The 22,901-nt window shown below is 42.9% G+C and overlaps 1 protein-coding gene across 1 annotated transcript in view; it reads left to right on the forward strand.

The window, feature by feature from the left end:
• Positions 1 to 8,583: 8,583 nt before the first annotated feature.
• Positions 8,584 to 22,901, forward strand: part of PTPN22 (protein tyrosine phosphatase non-receptor type 22) — a 42,388-nt gene continuing 28,070 nt past the window's right edge. Inside the window, exons 1-8 of the mRNA XM_080648415.1 lie at positions 8,584 to 8,800; positions 19,318 to 19,426; positions 19,692 to 19,768; positions 19,887 to 19,982; positions 20,652 to 20,690; positions 21,802 to 21,873; positions 21,989 to 22,048; positions 22,617 to 22,759. Coding sequence (XP_080504541.1) covers positions 8,714 to 8,800; positions 19,318 to 19,426; positions 19,692 to 19,768; positions 19,887 to 19,982; positions 20,652 to 20,690; positions 21,802 to 21,873; positions 21,989 to 22,048; positions 22,617 to 22,759 — 683 coding nt within the window. The 5' untranslated portion in view covers positions 8,584 to 8,713. The remainder of the gene's footprint in view (positions 8,801 to 19,317; positions 19,427 to 19,691; positions 19,769 to 19,886; positions 19,983 to 20,651; positions 20,691 to 21,801; positions 21,874 to 21,988; positions 22,049 to 22,616; positions 22,760 to 22,901) is intronic.

Below are 22,901 nucleotides of genomic sequence, written 5' to 3' on the forward strand. Positions count from 1 at the left end.
GTATTTGACCTCTTAAATGAAGTCACTGTTTTCACTTTGATTAATGTTCTTATGATCATGAAATAAGATTCTTCTGTCTATGCATTTGAACTAATTCTCAGCAAGTACAACTTCAATTAAGTGATATAGAACCAGAACAGATTGGTGGTTTCCAGGGGCAGCAGATGGGGGTTTTGGGGCTATGGTGAAGGGGGTCAAAGGCACAAACTTCCAGTTGTGAGATGAAATAGTTCTGGGGATCTAATGGACAGCATGGTGACTCTTACATATTTGAAAGTTGCTAAGAGAGTAGATTTTTAAAGTTCTTACAAACAAACAAAAAAAATTGTATTGTAACTATGTGAGGTGATGGATGTGTTCACTAACCTTATTGTGGTGATCATCTCACTATATATACATACATATCAAATCATTACATTGTATACCTTAAATTTACACAATTTTCTTTTCTCTGAAATCAATAAAAATATTTTTTAAAAATTAGCCCAGCCGGCATGGCTCAGTGGTTGAGCATCAACCTATGAACCAGGAGGTCATGATTCGATTTCTGGTCAGGGCACATAGCCAGGTTGCGGGCTCGATCCCCACTGTAGAGCATGTAGGAGGTAGCTGATCAATGATTCTCTCTCATCAATGTTATTTCTCTCTCTCTCTCCCTCTTCCCTCCTCTCTGAAATCAATAAAAATATATTAAAAAAGAAAAGAAAGGAATGCATTCAGGTCGTCTGATTTTCACAATTTAATTTCACCATAGATTGATCATGTGATATTGGGTAAGTGATCCAATTCCTTTGTGCCTTAGTTCCCACATTTAAAATAGCGATGATTTGGTAACTGATTCATAGGATTCTTGTGAGGGGTAAATGAAGCAATGCACTCTAAAGGGCTTAGCCCAGTGCCTGGGCTATTAAGAGCACTGCTTAAATAGTCCAGAGCCCCTGTGACTTGGAGTTCCTGATGTTCTAGCTTAACTTTTTTCTCTTCATTAACTCCATTTTTCACAAAGACAAGCCAACAGTCTATGGTTTTACTTTTCACCTCGATGTGGGTGATTTTTAAGTCTGACTTACTTCAATTTTTCCAACATCCGTATCCACAAACTCTCATTCTTTATTTCTGTATACCCTTCGTATTCCCATACTCTCTTCCTGATTGCCATCCAGCTGGCTCCAAACCTGCGTCAGTTTTCCCTTCTCCCTCTCCCCAGCTCTACTCATCCAACAGGCCTTTCTCACATATTCCTTCAATTTTGATCTGATTGTTCCTATAAGAGTTTATTACCACCTGCCTGGGCTATTGGTAAAGCCTGCTAGTTAAGCTTTCATCAGTCCTCCTGTCCCAGGCTTGTCCCATTCCAGTCTGTCCTGTACACAGTCTGCCACCAGATCAACCAAAGCTGTGGTTCCTTTGTCCATGGTTTTATCCATTTTTAGATATGCTATAATTCATTTTGAAATTATATATGCCACTGAAGGAGATTATGAGACTTTCAAAACTTTACCAGAAGGGAGTATTTATTTTTAAAAAATCAAGAAACTTTAACAAACAAGTGCTGGTGAGGATGTGGAGAAAAAGGAACCCTAATACACTGCTGGTGGGAATGCAGCCTGATACTATGGAAGTCAGTGTGGAGTCTCCTCAAAAAATTAAAAATGGAATTGCCATTTGACCCAGTGATACCTCTTCTAGAAATATATCCTAAGAAGCCTGAACCACCAATCAGAAAGAACATATGCACACCTATGTTCCTAGCACCACAATTTACAATAGCTAAGATCTGGAAACAGCCCAAGTGCCCATCAGTAGACAAGTGGATAAAAAGGTTGTGTTACATCTACACCATGGAATTTTATGCAGCAGTCAAAAAGAATGATCTCTTACCATTTGAGACAGCTTGGAGGGACCTGGAGAATATTATGCTAAGCGAAATAAGCCAGTCCAAGAAAGACAAGTATCACATGATCTCACTCATATGTGGAAACTGATGAACAAACTAGATCCAGAGACAGAAACATGGAATAGACAGGAGTCTCATAGGGAAGGCGGGGGTGGGTGGGAAGAGATTAACCAAAGAACTTGTATGCATATATATGCATAACCCTGGACACAGACAATAGTGTGGTGAAGGCCTGGGGCGGGGGGTGGGGACGGGCTAGATGGGGCCAATGGTGGGAAAAAGCAGGACATATGTAATATTCTCAACAATAAAGATTTTTTAAAAATCAAGAAACTTTTTCCCAAAGCATTGCTTTGATTGCCATTCTCTTAAAACCTTTCATCAGAACTTTTGATTAGATTAGATATGTTCATTATCTTGATTGTGGTGATGGTTTCATGGGTGTATACACACAACAATACTTAACAAATTGTATACTTTGAAATGTACGGTTATTGTATGTCAGTAATACCTCAATAAAGTTGTTAAAAAATATCCTCCAGTGGTTTTCCACTACCGATCAAGTAAAGCATGACTTTTCAGCCTGGGTCAGATTTCCTCCAGGGTCTGGCCTCAACTGCCCTTTTAGCTTATCGCTCCAGATTCCTCCACATAACCAATACTCCCGTGAAACAGCCACGCACTAAGCTCTCTGCCTCCCACTGTCCTCTGCGTTCTGTATTGCTTTTTCTCAGGCTCTGCAGACAACTTTTAAGACCCAACTCAAATGTCACTTCCTCTGTGAAGGTTATCCAGACAACCTGAACAAGAAGTGCTCTTTGCCTTCTCAAAATTTTGTTTGTACCACGTCTATGGCCTGACCACAGATGATCTTACATTATAGTTATTTGTGTACTTATCCTCCCTACTAGAATAAAGGATCCTCGAATGAAAATAATTTGTTGAACACTTCTGCAGTACCCCCCTTCCCATTCTCTTGCATGTGTGTGGAACTCATAATGAATGAATGAACATCAAACGAAAGATGAGACTTCAAGTTTGATTATAGTTTTAATAAGATGCCAACCAAGCCTCACCAAGTATCTCGAACCTCTATTTTTTTTTTTAAAAAAGGTAGATGGTTTCTATTGCAGTTTATTGGTTGACCTTTGCCTCCTGAGGATTGTATTTGTGAAACCCAAGGCAGAGTATGAGTCCCTGAGTCCCTGAGTGGTATGTGTGGGAAACTATGAAGTTGACAGCAGCTGAACTGACACGCTTGAAGAGTCTCAGAATGCTGTAGTGATGAGAAGCAGATTGGAAGATGGGCAGGGCCCATCCCTGCTGTGGATGATGTGAGAACGTGAGCGAAAGGCTTCAGCGGAGGTGCTTTAGAAACCTCTTCTGTTCCTCTTTACAAAAGAAAGGAAGGTCTAGTCTGGAAACAAAGGAGGTCATTTTTTTTCTGACCATTGCAGCGCTTCGGGGCTGCACCGTGTGTCTCTTTAGTAGCCCCATCCCTTTCGTCTTAATGGCCCTGTGCTTGAGCAGCCACATTCAGGTAGGGCCTCTGCCAGGTTCCTGGACCTCCCCCTGCTCCTAGCACAGCGGAAGTGCCATGCCAGAGGCCCGCACAGACTGTGCCAGGTGAGAGGCTTGGAGTAACTGATGCAGCGAGTGACCAAGTCAGCGGGCCTGTCACCAAAGCCTGACCACGTCACTGTATACAGCACACGTCATCACAACGGACTGCTTTCAGGGAGGCTCAAGACCACGTTAAGCCCTGTGGGTTATGCAAATGCACAGAAGATACTATCGTTGCCTTGGATAAACTTAAAACTACAGGGGACATTTTGTGTGTTTTCTTTTGGATGAACTCTTACGTAAACTGGTGGGAGACAAAGAGCATGTGAAGAAACTGAAAATTTCTGAATATAAATATAAAGATTTATACCGAAAGGATCCAGGCTAAGAGAAAGTCACAGCGAGATGGAGTTAGGGACAGGATTTTTAAAGACAAGAGTAGGTTTTATGGCTTTCTTTTCATCTTGGCGAAAATTAGGGGGAAAGGTGAGAGGCAGCAGCAGAAGTGGCTGTAGAATGAGCAAGGTCTATGGGTGATATGGTTGGTTGGATAGGTGAGGTGGGGACACTTGATGGGGAGGGGCTTGTGATGCGCTGAGGAATCCGGACTTATTCCCATAGACTATCAGTCAGTACTTTGGTTCTTTAGCATTGAAGTGGAGTTTTCAGAACTTTCACCCAGCCTTCGATACTAGTAGATACCAGAGTGGAAAATGTACAGATAGGAAGACAGCTGGGAGCTTCTTGCTGCGGGAGTCCAGATGTGAAAGGGGAATGGTGGTTAACCTGGGAACGGAAGAGGCAGGTTGAATCTAAGACACTGAGGAGCAAGGACCAATAGGCCTCGGTGACCAGAGGATGTTTACGAAGGACGGAGTGTTTCACAGAGAATACACATAGCCCCTATCAGATCCATGACCCTGGGCTGGAGGGGAAGTGGCTTCCCCAGGGTAAGCCATGCGTCCTCACACAGAGAGGAGAAGGTTCTCAGAAACCCATTGACTAGTTTATCTTGTCCTCGTAATCTCCCCTGACATTCTCTTTGGTTAAAGTTTTGTTGTCATCTAATTCCCGACCTCCGTGACACTGCTATTTCCCCTCAGAGTGGCACACTCTCCTCTTGTGGGAACAGGTGACAGTGTCATGGGCACTCCTCTCTGTTGTCGTCTTCCTGCTGAGCAAGTGCCAGAGCCACAGGAGGGAGCAGTCGTTTCCTTTCTCACCCTTCAGCTGCTCATTCAGAGCCTCGCTTTCCACTGGCACTCACCCGGATGGTTCTGATACGGGCTTCATGCAGCTTTTACGGCATGGAACTGTTGTGTGCACTCAGGGCTTGTGACACACTGGTTTAAATGCTTCACTGTAAATTCTGAAAAAAAAAAAAAATGTTAAGTACCTGCCCATCTTTGCTGCATGAATTGTTTTCCCTCCCTGTTCTTGATCTTCCCACCAGATACAGATGAGTCAATAGAACGTTCATCCAAGAGCATTCTGCATCTGTTGGCCTCCAGTACCTGCAAAAGGAAGTGTGAGGAAGTAAGCGGTAGCTTAGATTCGTTCAAGATAAAACACCTTGTTTTCTCCTTCGCGTTGGTGTTTGCTCGCTTGAGTGGTCTGCTCAGGAAATGGCCTTTTAGCTAAGTGGGGTTTTGAGGTTTGGTTATTTCACGGTTTTCTCTACCTTTTGGTTGTAGAGTCGAATGGACTCCTAAGAATTGCTGCTTGCTTGAAAAAGATCTGAAGTTCTGCTAAGACACTATTTTCAGATCCTTATATTTTGGGTAAAAGCCTGTGGAGGGCATCTAAGCACGATTTTCTCGCTTATACCTATCGCCATTTATCCCTTCCTAAGAAGAGGAGAAAGTTAGAGGTTGTTCTGAAATATGGGCTTGAGGAAAATAGGTTTTATTAGGTGTCTTCTTGTTTATTAATAGCAACGTTCTGGTTTTGATGGAAGTGAAGGCATTCTTAGTGAATAGATTATGAAACTGTATATATCTCTTTTTTGACAAAATACAGAAAATCATTTTCCTTTTTAGATTATGCTTTGATCCTCTGCAAATAAGCAAGTTAGTTTGGAATATATTTATTTTTTATCAGTAATTAAGTCCACATCTTTACTTTCTGAGATGCTTTCTTAACTCTCTAAGCATGTTTTTCACTGTATTCTGGCTTGTTCACTCTTGTATACCCAGCCCTTCATGTAGTGCTCAGCATTTAGTGGTACTCAATAAATTTATTGAACAAATAAATGGATTTTTGTGTGTGTTTTTCTATTTTAAAATATTATGTAGTATTTAAAAAGAATTTTTAAAAGCATTTTAAATCCTAAAACCTACACAATTGATTTTTTTTTTTACATCTTTTAGTCTTCATTTAAACATGTACATAGTTTTACATAGTTTCATTTACTGTGAACTTTAAATTTTGGCCTTTTAAAAATTGCCCCCTATTTCCAGGCTGGTGTGGCTCAGTGGTTGAGCATCAACCCATGAACCAGGAGGTCACGGGTCAGGGCACATGCCCAGATTTTGGGATTGATCCCCAGTAGGGGGTGTGCAGGAGGCAGCTGATCGATTATTCACTCTCATCATTAATATCTCTTCCTCTCCCTTCCTCTCTGAAATCAATAAAAAATATATATATTTTTAAAAATGGCTCCATCCTATCTAATAAAGAGCAAATATGCAAATTGACCCTCACTCTGTCACACCATCACAAAGATGGCGGGACCCACAGTAGAGGTGGGGTTTCCATAACTTAAGATGGATGCACCCACTGTGGAGGCGGGATTTCTGTAACACAAGATGGCTGCACCCACAGTGGAGGCCAAATTCCCATAACAAGCCTTAACGAGCAATCAGCAGGGACCTGAGGCTGCGTGGCCCTAGGCCAGGGTGGAGGACCTGAGGATGTGCCCCCCACCTGGCAGGGCTTGACTGGGGACCTCAGGCCATGTCCCCTGCCCAGCAGAGCTTGATGGGGGACCTCAGGCTGTGCCCCCGGCCTGGCAGGACTTGACCTGGGACCTTAAGTCGCACCCCCCATCCCAGTGCTGGGCCGGGGGACCTCAGGCCGCTCCCCCCGCCCCAGGCTGGGGGACCTGAGGCTGTACCCCCCCCCCCGCCCCCGATGCCGGGCCAGGGGACCTGAGGCTGCGCACTCCCGCACAGCAGGGCTTGACGGGTCTGGATCTTGCCCAGTGGGGGTGGGTCCAGCCAGGTCTGAGTCTTGCGTGATTTCAAGGCACACATGGTTGGGCGGGCACTTGACTCTGGGTCCCGCGGCTCACCTCAGACTCTGACAGGAGGAAGATTTTCATATACATTTTACTAATTTTCTTTCATCTCTGACACTTCTATTATAAAGGGCAAATAGCAATATTAAAATATTTCCTCTAATTAATTCCCTTTTAATGTGCATGAATTTTGTGCACTGAGCCACTAGTATTTTGTATGTTTTAAAATAGCCAAATTAAACAATGCATTACTTAGAGCAGCAAGAAATTCTCTTTTAATGCTAAACGGGATAATTTGAGAAATACTACCCTAGTCTCAACAAATACTGTTGAAGAATTATGGTTCATTTTAATTTATTGTGTGGATTGGGATTGAAATTCTTTATTGGCATCACATGATCTCTAAGCAGTATTCCTCAGTGACCATTCCTTTCCTGTTGCAAGGCTCAGCAAAGTGGGTGAAGCCTAATAGTGTTCAGAATCACAATTTCCTATGGGGACTGTGAATAATACTGCAAAACAGAAAGCATTGCTAATAACTAGAGGAAGTCCTAACAGCACATGGGTGAATTTCCTTCAGGGTTATTTCAGACTAATTTTTTAAAATATATTTTTATTGATTTCAGAGAGGAAGGGAGAGGGAGAGAGAGATAGAAACATCAATGATGAGAGAGAATCATTGATCTACTGCCTCCTACACACCTCCTACTGGGGATCAGCCAGCAACCCAGGCATGTGCCCTTGACTGGAATCGAACCCGGACCCTTTAGTCGGCAGGCCAACACTCTATCCACTGAGCCAAAATGGCTAGGGCCAGACTAATTTTGTTAACACCTTTATGGAACTTCTGTCCTCAGACAGATGATATGCTGCTTTTGGGCTGTTCTCACACTCAGTGAGACGCTCTTGAGTAGGTTTGTACCCATTGAGGAGACAAGCTGAGATGTGGGAAGGTTTTTTTAGAGCAGCCTGTCTGTCAGATGCGGTCAAGTGCCACACATAGAGTGTGGCTTCCTAAGGCAATGACCTTTTATTCTAAGGCATAAGTTGCAGAATATTAATGTCTTTACTAGAAATAGTTCTCGGGCTTTTTGTCCTGGAAGTCAAGCTGTTGCCAGCAAGGTAGTTGACTCGCTCTTTTCCTATTCCTTCTTAGTTCCCTTCGTTACATACGGGGGATATTGTGACCAACTTCCTGTGCTCCTGGGTTCTATATAGACCAATACTCTCCGTCTTTATATCCAGAGCTCAACTGAGGCTCAAAAAGTACTGGAGGCTCATGGAAGTCCTGAAATCCACACTTCCCCTAGCGGAGGCCAGCACTTCCCCAGCCCTGGGTGAGGCACCGGCCAAAATTTGTCAGGAGCAGCTGACTTTGCGTGAGTTTGAGGTCTATATGGCAGACTTCAGAGTTCTGAATAGAGACGCCTTCTTGGTTAAACAGGAGTTTGCCATTGATCACACTGACAAGAAACTTCTAAAAAACTTCTCAGCTCCAAACAGTGTCTGCCTCCCTTTCTGGGCCCAACAGAACTTTGCAGAGTTCATTCAGGACATGAAGAAACAGGTGTCAACAGGGCCTTTGTGCTCACTGGGGAGAAGGGGAGGGGCAACATCTCTCTGTGAAAAGTGTAAATTCTGCCTTTTCAGTAGGAACAAAAAGAAGGTGAATTTCACTTAAGGGCGATGGGGTGGAACGGTCTCAGGGCTGAGCAGCGCACACGTTAGGTTCTGGTTAGTGTCTTGTTTGTTAAAACCTTGAGTTGTAACCAGGTTCCTTCCTTGAAGAGGAAGGCGCTAGGGCCCTGGAGTGAGGTGATGGCTTTGTTGTGTGACCACAGAGGCTGGTTACGTACTAATTTCCTCTCAGGCTTGTGATGAAGTCAGTAAACCACAGCCTTCAACATGCTCTGCTGGGGCTGCACCAGTGGCTTCCCGCCGGTGTCTCGGCCATGACTTGCATTGGACATGCCCTCCCTTAACCCAGTTGTACATGATCTCTCTCGCCCTGCAGCATGGATGAAAGGGAAATTCTGCAGAGGTTCCTGGATGAGGCCCAGAGCAAGAAAATTAACAAAGAGGAGTTTGCCAATGAATTTCTGGTGAGTCCGATGTGTGACACCCTCAGGGGAGTTACACAGACTACTTAACTGACTTGGGTGGTCCAATTCTCCCAGACCCAATTGCTCTTGGGATAAGTGATTATAAGACCTCGCAGGAGAGGAGTGGAGGAAGGCAACCTAAGAGTTTGACTTCTCTGCGTTTTGTGTGGATTTTAATTATTCTCTCCAAAATATGGCTTTTAATATTTTCTTTGCTAGTTCTTGGAGTCTGGCTAAGAATCTACAGCAGGCATACATAATTCCAGGTGTATAAATACTAATATTAACGGAACATCTGGCATTCCCAGGTGTCTCTGTTGTAATGTGTGTTTCCAATGGGTAACTTTCATTAAGAGGAGAGAGACCAAGATGAACTTTCCATGGGACACTTTCTTAGCCTCCCCGTGGGATTTCACTGGATGACAGAGACTCTTCTAGGGCATCCAAACGATTGCTGCCACGTTTTCTAATTTTTCTCCTAAGACAAAAAAAGATTAGAACATGTGTGTTTGCAATAACAGTGTTTCCTTAGCCTTTTGCTTGGAGGGTGGGATGGCCAGGATGGAGAGGAGAGACAAGTGAGGGCTGTGGAAGAAGAATAAGCGCCAGGTAGCCCAGGCCCAGCGGGACTGGATTCCCCCGAGGAGCCCTGCATCTCTGAGGAGCTGTGGTTACCGAGGCCATGGAGCCGCAGGCCTCACTCACCGTAACCCAGCACCGCCGATGGCATGGGACGCCCGATGGTGCCCAGCATGTGTTTTGGAACACTCCCAGCTGGTGTTTCGGAGCTGTCAGGGCTTCGAACCTTAGCTCTTCAGCTGTGGAGCAGTGGGGAGAGCAAGGGAATCGAAGTACAAAACCTGAAATGAAATCGCGATTCTGTCTCCCACCAGATGAGCAACTGTTGGACATGTCCCCTCAAGCCTCTGTTTCCCAACTTCTCGAGCGGGGAGAGAAATCCATGTCCTGCCTCTCCTCACAGGGTTGTTGTGATGATTAAATATCAATAATAACCAAATGTGGCCATTCGTTCAGTAATATTTATTGAGCACCTACTACGTCCCAAGTTCCGTTCTAGGCACTGAGGATGCAATAGTGAACAAAGTAAAAATCTCTGCTTCGTGGAGCGAACGTTCTGGTACAGATAGTAGATGGGGAAGTACTCTGTAAAGTCTCTAGTGATCAGATATTATGATTGAATTATAACCTATTATAATAGAAATCCCGCTGTCAGCTCTACTTGGATAATATTGTGCTGGCGTGAAATAAGTGCTCTAATTGCCACCTACCAGGCCGTCTGAGTCCCTCTGAGTAGGGAGGGAGGTCAGGGGGCTTTGGGGCCTATGTGTCTGCTTAGGCAGGGACCTGCCCTGGACTGTGATTCCTGAGCCAAATTCACCCGATGCACAGAGGTAGAAAGTGAGCCGAGGGGGCAGTGCCAGCCTCTGTTTTACTTTGATTGTGTTCTTAAAAATAATGTAGACTATATCCCTGATATTTCACCTTTTCTTAGCTCAGTCCTTGTAACCTCTCACCAAATCAGGCAGTCACTTCACCTCCTATTTTCTTTGCCTCCAGCCTTGCCCCACCTTCAATCAATTTTCCGTTCCACACCCAAGTGATCTTGTAATAATACAAATCTGGTCATTTTTTCCCTGCTTAGAAACCTTTTATATGGGTGTGTGGTTTTTTTCAGCTGTTTAAAACTGTGAACTATAATGCCCATTTAGAAAAGTACATAAAATGCGTGTAAATATAATTATAAAGCAACCACCACTCAGGTCAAGAACTAGAACATTGTCAGCCTCAGGAGACTTCTACTGTATGTATCCCTTTCCCATAGGGCTCCTCATCCTCACCCCACCCCCACCCTGACCTGCCCTGCCCTAGGAATAATCACTACCCTGACCTTACATTAATCACTTCCTTGCTTTTCTAGCTCCTGATTTAAGGACCTTATTTTTGGGTGATTAAGTGGAACCTCACTATTCACTGACTCACGTCCTCCAGTGGAAAAACAAAGTCTTGCTTTCAGCCCCACCTAAAGGTTCAGCTGAGATACCAGAGGAAGAGCTTTGAGGGGTTGGGGTTTAGGGAGTGGTGAATGAGGCCAGATTGCTTGCTTGGACAAGGTAAATACTGCCATTAAATTGCGGGGCGGGGGTGGGGGGAGGGGGCGGGGTAGGTGGGCATCCCACCTGGTCATGTCCCACATCCCACCTTAAGCCCTTAATGCATTCTTCCAGGATTTGGCGTGTCTGAGGTTTAAGGACTGAGACTGTGACACAGGGCCCCATTGGGTCCATGGCTTAGACTTCTTCCCCGCGACCCCTTGGCTGGCTGTCTCTGTGCAGAGCACGTAGCCCTGGGGTGGCCAGAAAAGCCAACACCGTGCTGCTCAGGTCTGGTACCCGGGGCCCAGACTAAATCCAGTAGCTTTTCTGTAGTTGAAACCGCCACTGACCACTCCCGTAAGGTTTTCACGCAGCCACTCAACCAGTTCCTGGGTGCTCACTATGTGCAAAGCATGTGCTGGAAGCTGGCATGGCAGGGTGTTGTTCCCGCCTTGGTGGCAATGTTTCCTAAGACATTGGAGGGGGTCTTAGCGGACAGACATTAAACCATGGATTCCTCTATCAAATACTTAATTATAATTTGTTAGTCCTGGTGGGGTGTCAAGGAAGCATCACATTCATTATCTTATTTACTATACTTAAAAAAACAACAACACAACAAAAACCCCTATGAGCTGGTTATAATCTCTGAGTTACGGACATGGAGACTAAGGCTGGGAGAGGTTAAGTAATTGGTCTAAGCTCACTCAGCGTTCAGCCATAGACATGAAATTTAACCTGGAGCTGTCATTCCAGAGCCTGTGAAATTAGTATCTTGCTTCAACCGATAACACTGAGTCCCTGAAAGGGCCTGCTTGACTTGAGGGTAAGTTAGTATAGTTTCTATACAAGTATAATATAGTTTCTATATAGCAGAAACTGCAGTGTGCCACCACACTATTAAAAATTTCTTTTAAAAAAAAGCCCTATTGTCACTATTCTTATAAAATAATATTATTGTAAGTTAAAAGAAAATAAATTCACCACAGTATCAACATCCCAACAAATACAGTTTTGGGGTTTTTGTTTGTGTAGAAATTCTACTTCTTATCCTTTTATATTATTGTAATTATAAGTATAAATGCAAATTTTTATTCTTATTTTCGCTTAACATTACACCAATATTACCATGTTGATTAAAATCTGCCTTAATGACCTCTCACACAGCAGGGTATAATGAAAAAATAATCCTAATAATAGCTAATACTTTTGTACCTGTTATGGAAACTTTCTAAATACATACATAGCAACTCATTTAATCCATTGAGGAAGGCACTGTTATTATTTCCACTTTATAGATGAGGAAACGGAGACACAGGGGGGTTAATTGACTCACTCAGGGTCATACAGCTAGCATGCGGTTGAACTGAGTTTTGAGTTCAGGCCATCTTGCTTTCCCATCTGTACTTGTAACAGCTTCGGAGTCGGATAAATTTGGTTTGAATTTAGGTTCTGCCTAGTGTCTTCCGTGTGACCTTGAACAAAGTAATAAAAAGTGAGAACAAATAATATTCACTTTGCAGAGCTGCTGAGAAAGTACTAGAATAGATATACAAAATGCCTGACACCTAGCAGGCACCCAAATAATTAAATTACATCTCTACTGTTGGACACCTAGGCTGTTTTTAATTTTTCGTGATTGCTGATAATACCGCAGTAGCTATGTTTGTCCATGTGGGTTTTCCTTTCTTTTGGATTTGAGGCGAGAGCCCCCAAAGTGCTAGGTCAGAGAATATTAGCATCTAATTGGTTAAGTATTGCCAAATGTATTTCCAAAAGAGATCTTTTAATTTGCAGTATCTGAATTTATCGTCTTCTCTACCACCTTGCTAGTCTTAATTTAATGACTATAAAAATAATATACATTTTTTTACTGCTTACCATATATGAGGCAATCTAAGTGGTTTACCATATATAATCTCAGTCACTACCAAGAGGTAAGTATCAGCTTCATTTTACCCATAAAACGGCAAAGCCAGGATTTGAAACCTTGGTCTGAAACTCTGAAACTTGGAAGCTTTCTAACTATGAGCCTGTGCTCTCAGTTCCCTACCCTCATTCAACTCTGTTGAGTCAAGTTTATCCACTGGTCTTAACTTAAAAATTGCAGCATCTAACATATATACAGAAACGTGCTTCGAACACACATATATACAACTTAACAGCTAATAATAAAACAGGCACCGGCATAAGCACCACTAAGATCAAGGAGCAGAACATTGTCCACACCCCAGAAATCCCAGGGGTGTCTTTCCAGATCCTCACTGTCCCCAACTCCCACCAGACTGGAGGTAAACACCATGCTGAGATTATTTTTGTTCTATGTTGTCGCATGGAACAAGACCTATTTTTATACCACCAAACAATTAGACCAGTGGTTCTCAACCTTTCTAATGCCGCGACCCTTTAAGACCATCGGAAAACACAGATATTTACATGACGATTCATAACAGTAGCAAAATTACAGTTATGAAGTAGCAACGAAAATAATTTTATGGTTGGGGGTCACCACAACATGAGGAACTGTATTAAAGGGCCGCGGCATCAGAAAGGTTGAGAACCACTGAATTAGGCATTCATCTTACCGGTTTTTGACCTTTATGTAAATGAAGTCCTGTTGTTTCTTTGTATGCCTTTCTCCTCTCTCCTACATTATATTTATGAAATCCATCCTTGCATACAGCTGGGCCACTCAGGGCCAGGTCAGCCTCGCCCTCCCTTCCTGAGCAGTCCTGTTTGCTGGATTTAGAGGCCCACGCTCCTAACTCCCTTTGCTCGCACTGACCTGCAGCTGAAAGGCACTGAGGACCTACCCCGAGGAGCTCTGGAGACAGCCCAGCTCTGGTTCCCTTCGCCCAGCTGGCACAGGGGGACCAGTTTCATTTCTCCCACTCCGAAATACAGCTATGTGATGTCTGCTGTACAACAGGGCCGTCTTCGAAGCGAAGGGATTGTGGCCTGGTGCTTTCTTTTTTCTTCCTTGTTCTCTTTTGAGGGTGAACTTAACTCATTTATCAGTAATTAATTGACTAGTCAGTGAGAAGAACATACCAAGGATTCAGTACTGATTTCTAGAATTTGATGGCGAGGCCCTCAGTTCTGTTTTTCTGTCTTGAAAGGAAAGGGGCAGTAGAGTCCACAAACCAAATGAGCGTACTCTTAGCTTGTCGGGCCCAGGAGGGATGCTGGCCGCTTTTATTTTTTTCTTTTCAATTTTAGTGTTTTGTTTTTTTTTCAATTACAGTAAACACTCAATATTATATTAGTGTCTGGTGTACAGCATCGTGCTTAGACATTTTTTAAAAGTTTCTTTACTGATTAAGGTGTTACATATGTGTCCTTCTTCCCCCATTCCCCCCCTCCCCCCCCCACTCATGCTCTCACCTCCCTGTTGTCTGTGTCCATTGGTTAGGCCCATATGCATGCATACAAGTCCTTTGGTTGATCTCTCCCCCTTACCCCCAGCCTCCCCTACCTTCCCTCCGAGGTCTGATGGTCTGATCGATGTTTCTCTGTCTCTGGAACTGTTTTTGTTCATCAGTTTATGTTGTTCATTATATTCCACAAATGAGTGAGATCATGTGATACTTATCTTTCTCTGACAGTGCTTAGACATTTATATAACTTAGGAAGTGATCACCCCAATAAGTCTAGCACCCGCCTGGCACCATACTAAATTATTACAGTATTATTGACTCTATTCCCTATCCTGTACGGGCCTCTTTTATTTATTCTCTCAGCACCTCTTCCCTTCATTTCTCTCATTGGTGCTGCCTCCAAAGAGCTCACATCCCCTACTTTGTAATTTGCAGAGAAACTGACCTTCCCCCTTTGACCTATCTTCTCCCCTGACCCCAACCTGCCTCCACGGCCCTGCTTTCTCTTAACCTTTTGCTTCCCACTCTGAGAGTTTCTCCTTTTCTGGTGAGGTTTATCAGTTCTTCTGTCCCAGTTCTTCTCAGTTGTGTGCACTCTTGGGGTGTTAGAGCCTGGGGTCTGGTGGAGAGAAAGAGAGAGAGAGGAAAAAAAGGAGGGTTTCACAGTGGTCTGAGCTCAAGGTAAGATATCTAGGGGTAAAAATCTTTCCCACTTTCCAAATTAACAATTCCATTGGAAATTCCTCTGTGATGTTCCCCGAGTGTCTCACTTTGTCATCCAGCCGGATGACGCCAGGAGGATGAGTGGAGTAGAGAGAAAAAAGCCATCCTGTCCACTGTTGGAGGTGGCAGTCAAGGCAGCGAAACAAGCATAGGTCTCTCTCTCTCTCTCTCTCTCTCTCTCTCTCTCTCTCTCTCTCTCACACACACACACACACACATAGACACACACTCACACACACACACACACACACACACACACACACACACCCTTTATCTGTAACATTTTACCAAATTAACCGAGGCATATCTTCTAAAAAGGGCTTTGCTTACGGCATTCTCCCTGGAAAGCACTCCACACGCAAGCAAAGCAAAACAAACAGATAAAACAATGTAACCAGGAGCATGCACTAGGCTCCGTTCTGGAGGTTTCTAGAAGGAACGGTTCTGAGACTTATTATCTTTTCAGCAGCACTGGAGGCAATGGCAACCAGAAAATGACCATTCTGAAGGTGCACAGGAGCAAAGAGCTGAAAGTTCAGGGTAACGCGAGGGCAGATGTTTTAGAGTCACTCGTGTCTGTGGCCATGTCCTTAGTTAAATTCCTAAACTTGCATGCATCTTGGTGTAAAAATATGCAGTGTCGTTATTAGGTATCTTTTCTCCTAATCCAATTATGAAAACCCGCAAGAATTCTGTGAGGGCTGAAAAAATTAATAATTGGCCAGGCTGGCATGGCTCAGTGGTTGAGCGTCCACCTATGAACCAGAAGGTCATAGTCTGATTTCCTATCAGGGCATTAAAAAAATAATAATAATACTTGTCTTCCCACCTTCTAAGTTCTTCTGGCTGGTCTAACTTCCAAATTAACAGAGACACATTAATAGGAGAAAATAAAAGTTTAATACTGGCACGTGGGGCATTCACACAGGCATGAAAATTCCAAAGACAGTGAGGCAACGCTGGGTATATAAGGCATTTTTGGACACAGGAGAAAGGGCGGGGTTCGGGGCGGGGTATTAGATGTCAGAAGTGAGAATGTGCGATTGACAGGTAGTTAGAGAATAACACACATGGCAGGAAAGTCCTTCTGGGAGACTTATAAACAACAGGACACAGAGGGTATCTAGCCAACAGGCCCCTGCCTGAAGCCCTCCATCTACCAGCCTCAATTCAAATAATTCAAATGAAGCTCAGGGCAACATCCTCAGATCACCCTTCCTGAGGCAGGTTGCTCTGAACCTCTTGGGCAGGAGAGGGGAGAGGGTCAAAGGTTCTTTCTGAGTCTTGTTTATGAAGAAACAGCTGAAAAATCATTATCCCAAAAAGGCAGTTTCAGGGTGACAAACCTTTGGTTCCCTTCAGGGGAGAATCTTAAGTACCTGGCTGAAGAGCGCAGGCTTTCCCTAGTCGCGAGGGAGATTGACCGAAGTTGTTTTGAGCATGAGAGAGATCAAGAAAGCAATATTTTAGTAATATTATTTTGGCATAACCGTGCCTAATGGATTTCAATGGGGAAAGACAGAAAAGTGGGAGGATGAGCTAAGAAACAACCGCTAACAGTTCAACCTTGAAGGGAATGGGCCTGAATTAAGGCCTGTACAGTGGGCACAGGAAGGAAGGTTGATGCAAGCATTGCATGAGAAGAATCGGTTGAACTTGCTGACTGAATTAGAAGTGGGAATTGTGGGAAGGGGGGAACCAAAGTGCCTCTCAGCTTCTAGAGTATGGCTACTTGGGATAAAGACAGTGCCACTGGCATTAACAGTGGGAACAACGATGATAAGTTCCCCAAGTGGAAATGTCTAGGATATGGGTGGGATTGAAATTTAGTAATCTAATCCCAGTATGTAAATTTGAGACATTCAATAGGGGTTGGAAGTATAATTCAATTTTGACCAGTTACATACGAATTTTAAAAACATTGGTTTGCCTTCTATAAGAGTATATGATATTTCTGAGCATATGTATATGGTGAGAGAAGAGCCGAGAGTTGCGGATTTAACTTGGGAACTTTGGATAATTCACAATTAAAGGATGAAAATGGACAGAGAGCCAGTAAGAGTGAGAAATGGGAAGGGGAAGTCATTTAAGAAAGAGGAGAACCAAAATAATGTAGACTAATAAGGTCTGCAGGAGGAGGAAATTTCAAGAGGGAAGTTAAGAGAACGAAAACTGAGTAAATGCTGAGGGATCTGACCATAGGAAGTAATTCATGATTTTCATGTGACCAACTATTAGTGGGCAAATAATAACTATTTTCTGTAATTAAATTCAACAAATATTTATTAGCTATCACAGATGTTTTCCCCCTCATCTTTTTCAGATTGAGCAAGGGTTCCCCAAAGTCAAATCTATTAAATGTGGTTTTGTCACTGGACCCGTTCTGTGCTGGGGGCTGCCCCTGCCCCTGCAGAGTCTGGGACCTCCAGGCTCTCGACTCACATAGGAAATAATTCAGAACGAGTCCAAATGAGAGTAAAGCAAGTTTTATTCAGGGCAAGAAACAGAGACGAGGTCTTAGGCTCCTGGAGACGGGATCAGAGGTTGAGCTGCCTGCTGCTCTCCTGGTCGCAAGCCTCCCAGGATGCCACTGAAAGAAGCTAAAGCTAAAGCACATTCCAAGGGGACGTGGGCGAACTTGTAAGTTGCGTGCTGGATTAGTCAGTTCTTGGGATTTTATGTATTTCCAAGGGTGGGTTGTTTCTAAACTTTGTGGTGCCAAATTCTGACTCAGTTTTCTGGTTGGGGGGTGAGGGTGTGTGGGTGTCTTATTCCTAATATGGTTCATTCCAGAAGCGTCATGGCACTGGTCCTCTTCAGCCCCCCTTCACTTGTGTCCGTTTTCATGATCAGATGGTAGAGTGACCTTTGGGGTTGTTCTCTGGTCTATTTTCCTTCCATCTTGGGTTGATCAGGGTTTAGCCAGTTCTTGTTACTGGTGACTTCTGCGGCCAGGAGTTTCCTGCAATAAACTATTTCCCTTTGATCATGCGTTGGGGTGGGGGCTCTGGTGAGAGGACTTCCTCATTCCACTTGTCTGGAGTTTTCCCTAACTTCTTTCTATCCTGCCTGCTTCTTTGAATGACAGGGTGTTAAACCTTGGTGCAAGGTTGCTTTAGAAAAGGAGCTAAAGAAGAACCATCATTTCCGCTTACCTGAAATTTGGGTCTGTAGTATAATATTGGCAAATGGGAATCATTTTAAGGAGTTACTTCACTATCTCACAGACTCTTGTTCAATCATATTATGCTAATCCCTGACTGACCCAGGTCATATTCTACTAACGGAATATGGTACTATTTAAAGGTCATCGTTTGGTTGATGGGGTGGGCTTGAAGTTTGGATCCTATAAAAAAAGAAAAAAGACTGCTTTTGGGACTGAATCTGAAATTTAGCTAGATCTAGAGAGATTTTATTCAGCATAAGCTCCATTTCTACTTAAAATAGCCCTGTAGTAGCTGTCAAGAAAGTAAATTAAACTTATAATAACTGACCTTTTGGGTGGTGCCTAAAGTTTGTTTTCAGAAGATGCTCGTTAGTTAAATATTCACCAGTTTCACCTCTAAGTTTTAGCTATTTGTGGCTCAACTGAAGTAAGTGTGATCATTTCACTTCTCCAAATGTTACTGAACGCTCCATCTGTATGCTCTGGGGCTCTGTCACGAATGGATTCAGCCCTAGTGGATGCTAAAAGGGCCGAAATGGAATGTTTGGGTAGTGGAGAAGGAAAGTGTGGGGACTAGAAAAAATATTAATATTTCTGCCTTCTAAGTTCTTATAGGCTGGGCTAATAACCAAATTAACAAAGACAGACTAACAGGAGCAAATCAAAGTTTAATACATGTGCATGAGGAATTCACATAGGCATGGTAATTCCATGAAAATTCCAAAAACAGTGAGGCAGCATTGGGTATAAGGCATTTTTGGGCAAACGAGAAAGTGTGCGTGTGGGGGGGGAACAGGGTATTAGATTTCAGAAGTGAGAATGGGCGACTCAGAAAACACGGGACACAGGGACCTATCTCCTGAAGCCCTCTATTTATCATACTTAATTCAAATTAGGCCAAGGGGAACATCCTAATATCTCCTTCCGGAAGCAAGTTTCTCCGTCTGAGTCTCTTGGGCGGGAAAGGGAGGAGGGTCACAGTTTCTTTCTGAGTCTTGTTTCTTAGGAAACAGCTTCGAATTAATATCCCAAAAAGGCAGCATCGGGGTGGTGAAACTTTGGTTCCTTCAAAAGCTCTCTAGAGACAGCCTCACCTGTTTTCTCTGGGAAGATTTCATTGTTGGAATTTTACTACAGAAGCTGAAAAGACTCGCCATCAAGTATAAGGCAGACAAAACCTACCCCTCAGCTGTGGCTGAGAGGCCCAGGAATATAAAGAAGAACAGATACAAGGATATCTTGCCCTGTAAGTTTCATTTCTCCCTATAGACTTGTACCTTCTCCCTAATTCAATTACCCCTATCTCTTTTCACCCACTGCTTGCTGTCCTTAGTCCTGGAACATGGCTTTGACAAGTTAGTTTGTACTATTTATGACTACAAAAGAACATTCATTCATTCTATTCATTCACTCACTCTTCAAACCATCATTCACAGTGTTAGTCCCTGCCTTACACAAAGCCCTCTGATTAAGTCCCCTTAATGATTCTATGGTTTTCTTTTGTATTATAGATGATCATAGCCGAGTAGAGCTGTCCTTAATAACCTCTGACGAAGATTCCAGTTACATCAATGCCAGTTTCATTAAGGTACACTCCATATTCTCTAGGTTCCTAAAAAAGGATGGGGCGGGGGTAGGAAATATACTAGACAGGAGCGAAAGGGTATTGGTTGTAGTCACCGCATGTCATTTCTGTTCCCCTTTAGGGAGTTTATGGACCCAAGGCTTATATTGCCACGCAGGGACCTTTGTCTACTACTCTCCTGGATTTCTGGAGGATGATTTGGGAATACAGTGTCTTGGTAAAGCAGAGTTATTTTTGTTACTATCTTTTCTCATTTTTAGGGACAGAGGGGGTGAGGGCATCAGAATATGTTATTGAGGTTTCCTATGTAGTAAAATAGTGCTTTTTTTTTTGTCAGGCATTAGAATTTCGGTGTTCCGGTACCTTTTAGTCAAAATCACTATGTCACTCTTCAAGGAAATGAAAGTTCTCATCTTGACAGGCTCATTTGTTAATGAGAATTTACTGATTTGAATAGAGAAAAGGGAAGTGAGGATAGAAAGAAGGATGGGTAGGATCAACAGCTTGTAATTGATCAAGATTTCTTTTTTGGTTAAAAACAAAAAAAAACAAAAACAAAACAGAAGCCCAGCCGGTGTTGCTCAGTGGTTGAGTGCCAATCCATGAACCAAGAGGTCACCAGTTCGATTCCTGGTCAGAGCACATGCCCAGGTTGTGAGCTTGATCCCCAGTAGGGAGCTTGCAGAAGACAGCCGATAGATGACTCTCTCTTATCAATGTTTCTACCTCTCAATCCTTCTCCCTCCTCTCTCTCTAAAAAAGCAATAAAAACATTTAAAAAATAACAGAAAAGAATAATTAACACTTCCTGGCCCTGGGACCCAAGTATGAACTGCTCTTTCTAACTATATCAACAGTTAAGTTTCTATCTATTTCATCCCCCCAGATCATTGTTATGGCATGCATGGAGTTTGAAATGGGGAAGGTGAGTTCTTTTCAGTATACCTAAAGGTAAAGGAAAGAAGAAAAGGAAGGGGGGAATTGGTAGCAAAACTTTCCTTAAGCTGCCAAATGAAATGACTCTCAAGGCTTTTTTTTTTACTCCTAAGGACCCCTTTTGTCCATTTCCCCAGTAGACTGTATTTTAATAAAACTGAGGTATGCTTTTAAAAGTAACCATTCATCTTCCTATTTTATTAATCAGACATCTTTAACTGCCAGTCAGAGCTTCTAACCCCATGCTGTCCAACATGGCATCCACTGGCCACACATTGCTACGGAGCTCTTGAAATATGGCTAGTGTGACGGAGGAATGCAATTATTTTTACTTTAATGAATTTCATTTTAAAAACTGATACTGAATTCAGTGATTAGAAAATTTTAAGTATGTTTGGAACAACTTTGGTATGTGAATCTTTCTCAACTATAAATTTTGTGAAATCTAAATGGGAATAAGATATTTCCAATGACAATTTAGCATATTAACTGAGATGTGCTATGAATATTAAAAATGCACTGGGTTTGGAAGACAGTTTAAAATGCCAAATATTTAATGACTGTTGTATATTGATCCCATGTTGAAAATTTTTTGACATATTGGCTAAGTAAGATATATTATTAAAATTAATTTCACTTTTTTCATTTTTGAATGTGGCAATTCAAAATTTTAGAAAATTTAAAATTACATATGTAGCTCACGTTGTATTTCTATTGAGCAGCATTCTTCGAACCTATTGTTGCCATTCTGAGTTGATACAATTCCAGCTAAAACCAAGGGAACTTGGTGTTTCAGTTAGCTTGTGCAACTCTTAGTAGACGTGACTTCTGTTAATCTTTCTGAAATACTGGAAATGTCAGATTCCCATTTCTACTTCTTCAGACTTCTAGGAAGTCTGTAATTTATATAGCCTTTAAGTTTGATTTCCCACCCTTGGAATTCCAGACCATATAGTTGGGTTTGAAGGCCAAGGGGATTAGAAGTTCCTAAGGTGAAAGACACAGAGCTGAATTTGCTTCTGAATGAGGGAGTGGGTTTTGTTACTCAGAAGAGACTAGAATATACAGAGGGAGGTCACTATATTCTGCTTGTGCTACAGAAAAAGTGTGAGCGCTACTGGGCTGAGCCGGGAGAGATGCAGCTGCAACTTGGCCCTTTCTCCGTCTCCTGTGTAAGTATGACGCCTGTTTCCATATGGCTGAGCCAGTGCTCCAAGCTCTACTTTGCAGAGTGTAGTTTTTGAATCGTAGTCTTTGAAATAACTAATATTTTAATTTACTTTTTAGGAAGCTGAAAATAGAAAATCTGATTACACGATCAGGACTCTAAAAGTCAAATTCAACAGTGTAAGTATAGAAATTCAAAAGCCTACAGAGATCAGGCAGGTGAATATATATGTGACTTGGGCTGGGCATAAGACAATGGGGAGTGATGGAGCCTTTGATGTTTTGGAAAAATCTTCATATTAAAAAAAGACCTTTGGTGTAATCTGGGCTCCCCAATCTATTCCACACCGCGGCCACATAGAGTTTTTGTAGGGTGAGTGGAGGCTGTACAGTGAATAGAGGCTGCGAACCAACTCAGGCTGCCCAGTCTTTTGAAGACAAAGGAATTTAATATATCAGCATATCTGTGACCCATTTGAATTTTTCCAGTTGGGAAGCTCTCGGTTGGACTATCTTTGTGTCTACCTCTTCGTTTGATTGGGGCAGATAGGGACAGGGCAATAGTAAGTGACCTGAAATTACTTAATTGTTCTTCGAAGGTATATGGTCACCAGAGGTCTATAGAGAAGAAAGCAGCATAAATTGCAAAAAGGATATAGATGCTACTTAGTAACTCAGAGTAAATCTTGCGGTGGAATGAGGTAGAGTCCTATCCTTGAACTCTTCTTTTATTCTGGCTATTTTTTAGGAAACTCGAACTATCTACCAGTTTCATTACAAGAACTGGCCTGACCATGATGTGCCAGCATCTATAGACCCTATCCTTGAGCTCATCTGGGATGTGCGTTGTTACCAAGAGGATGACAGGGTTCCCATATGCATTCACTGCAGGTATGATGCTGTTGTGTGAACCTTCTCCCCAGAACAAGCCAAGTGTCCCGGTCTGGCCAGGACTCTTGCTTTAACTGGAGGAAGACTGACTTTGTTGGAAGTGAAGGCGGTATGAGCACACAGGACGTAGGCTCCTGATCCT

This window comes from Plecotus auritus (genome assembly GCF_963455305.1).
Source record: "Plecotus auritus genome assembly, chromosome: 12".
NCBI lineage: Eukaryota > Metazoa > Chordata > Mammalia > Chiroptera > Vespertilionidae > Plecotus > Plecotus auritus.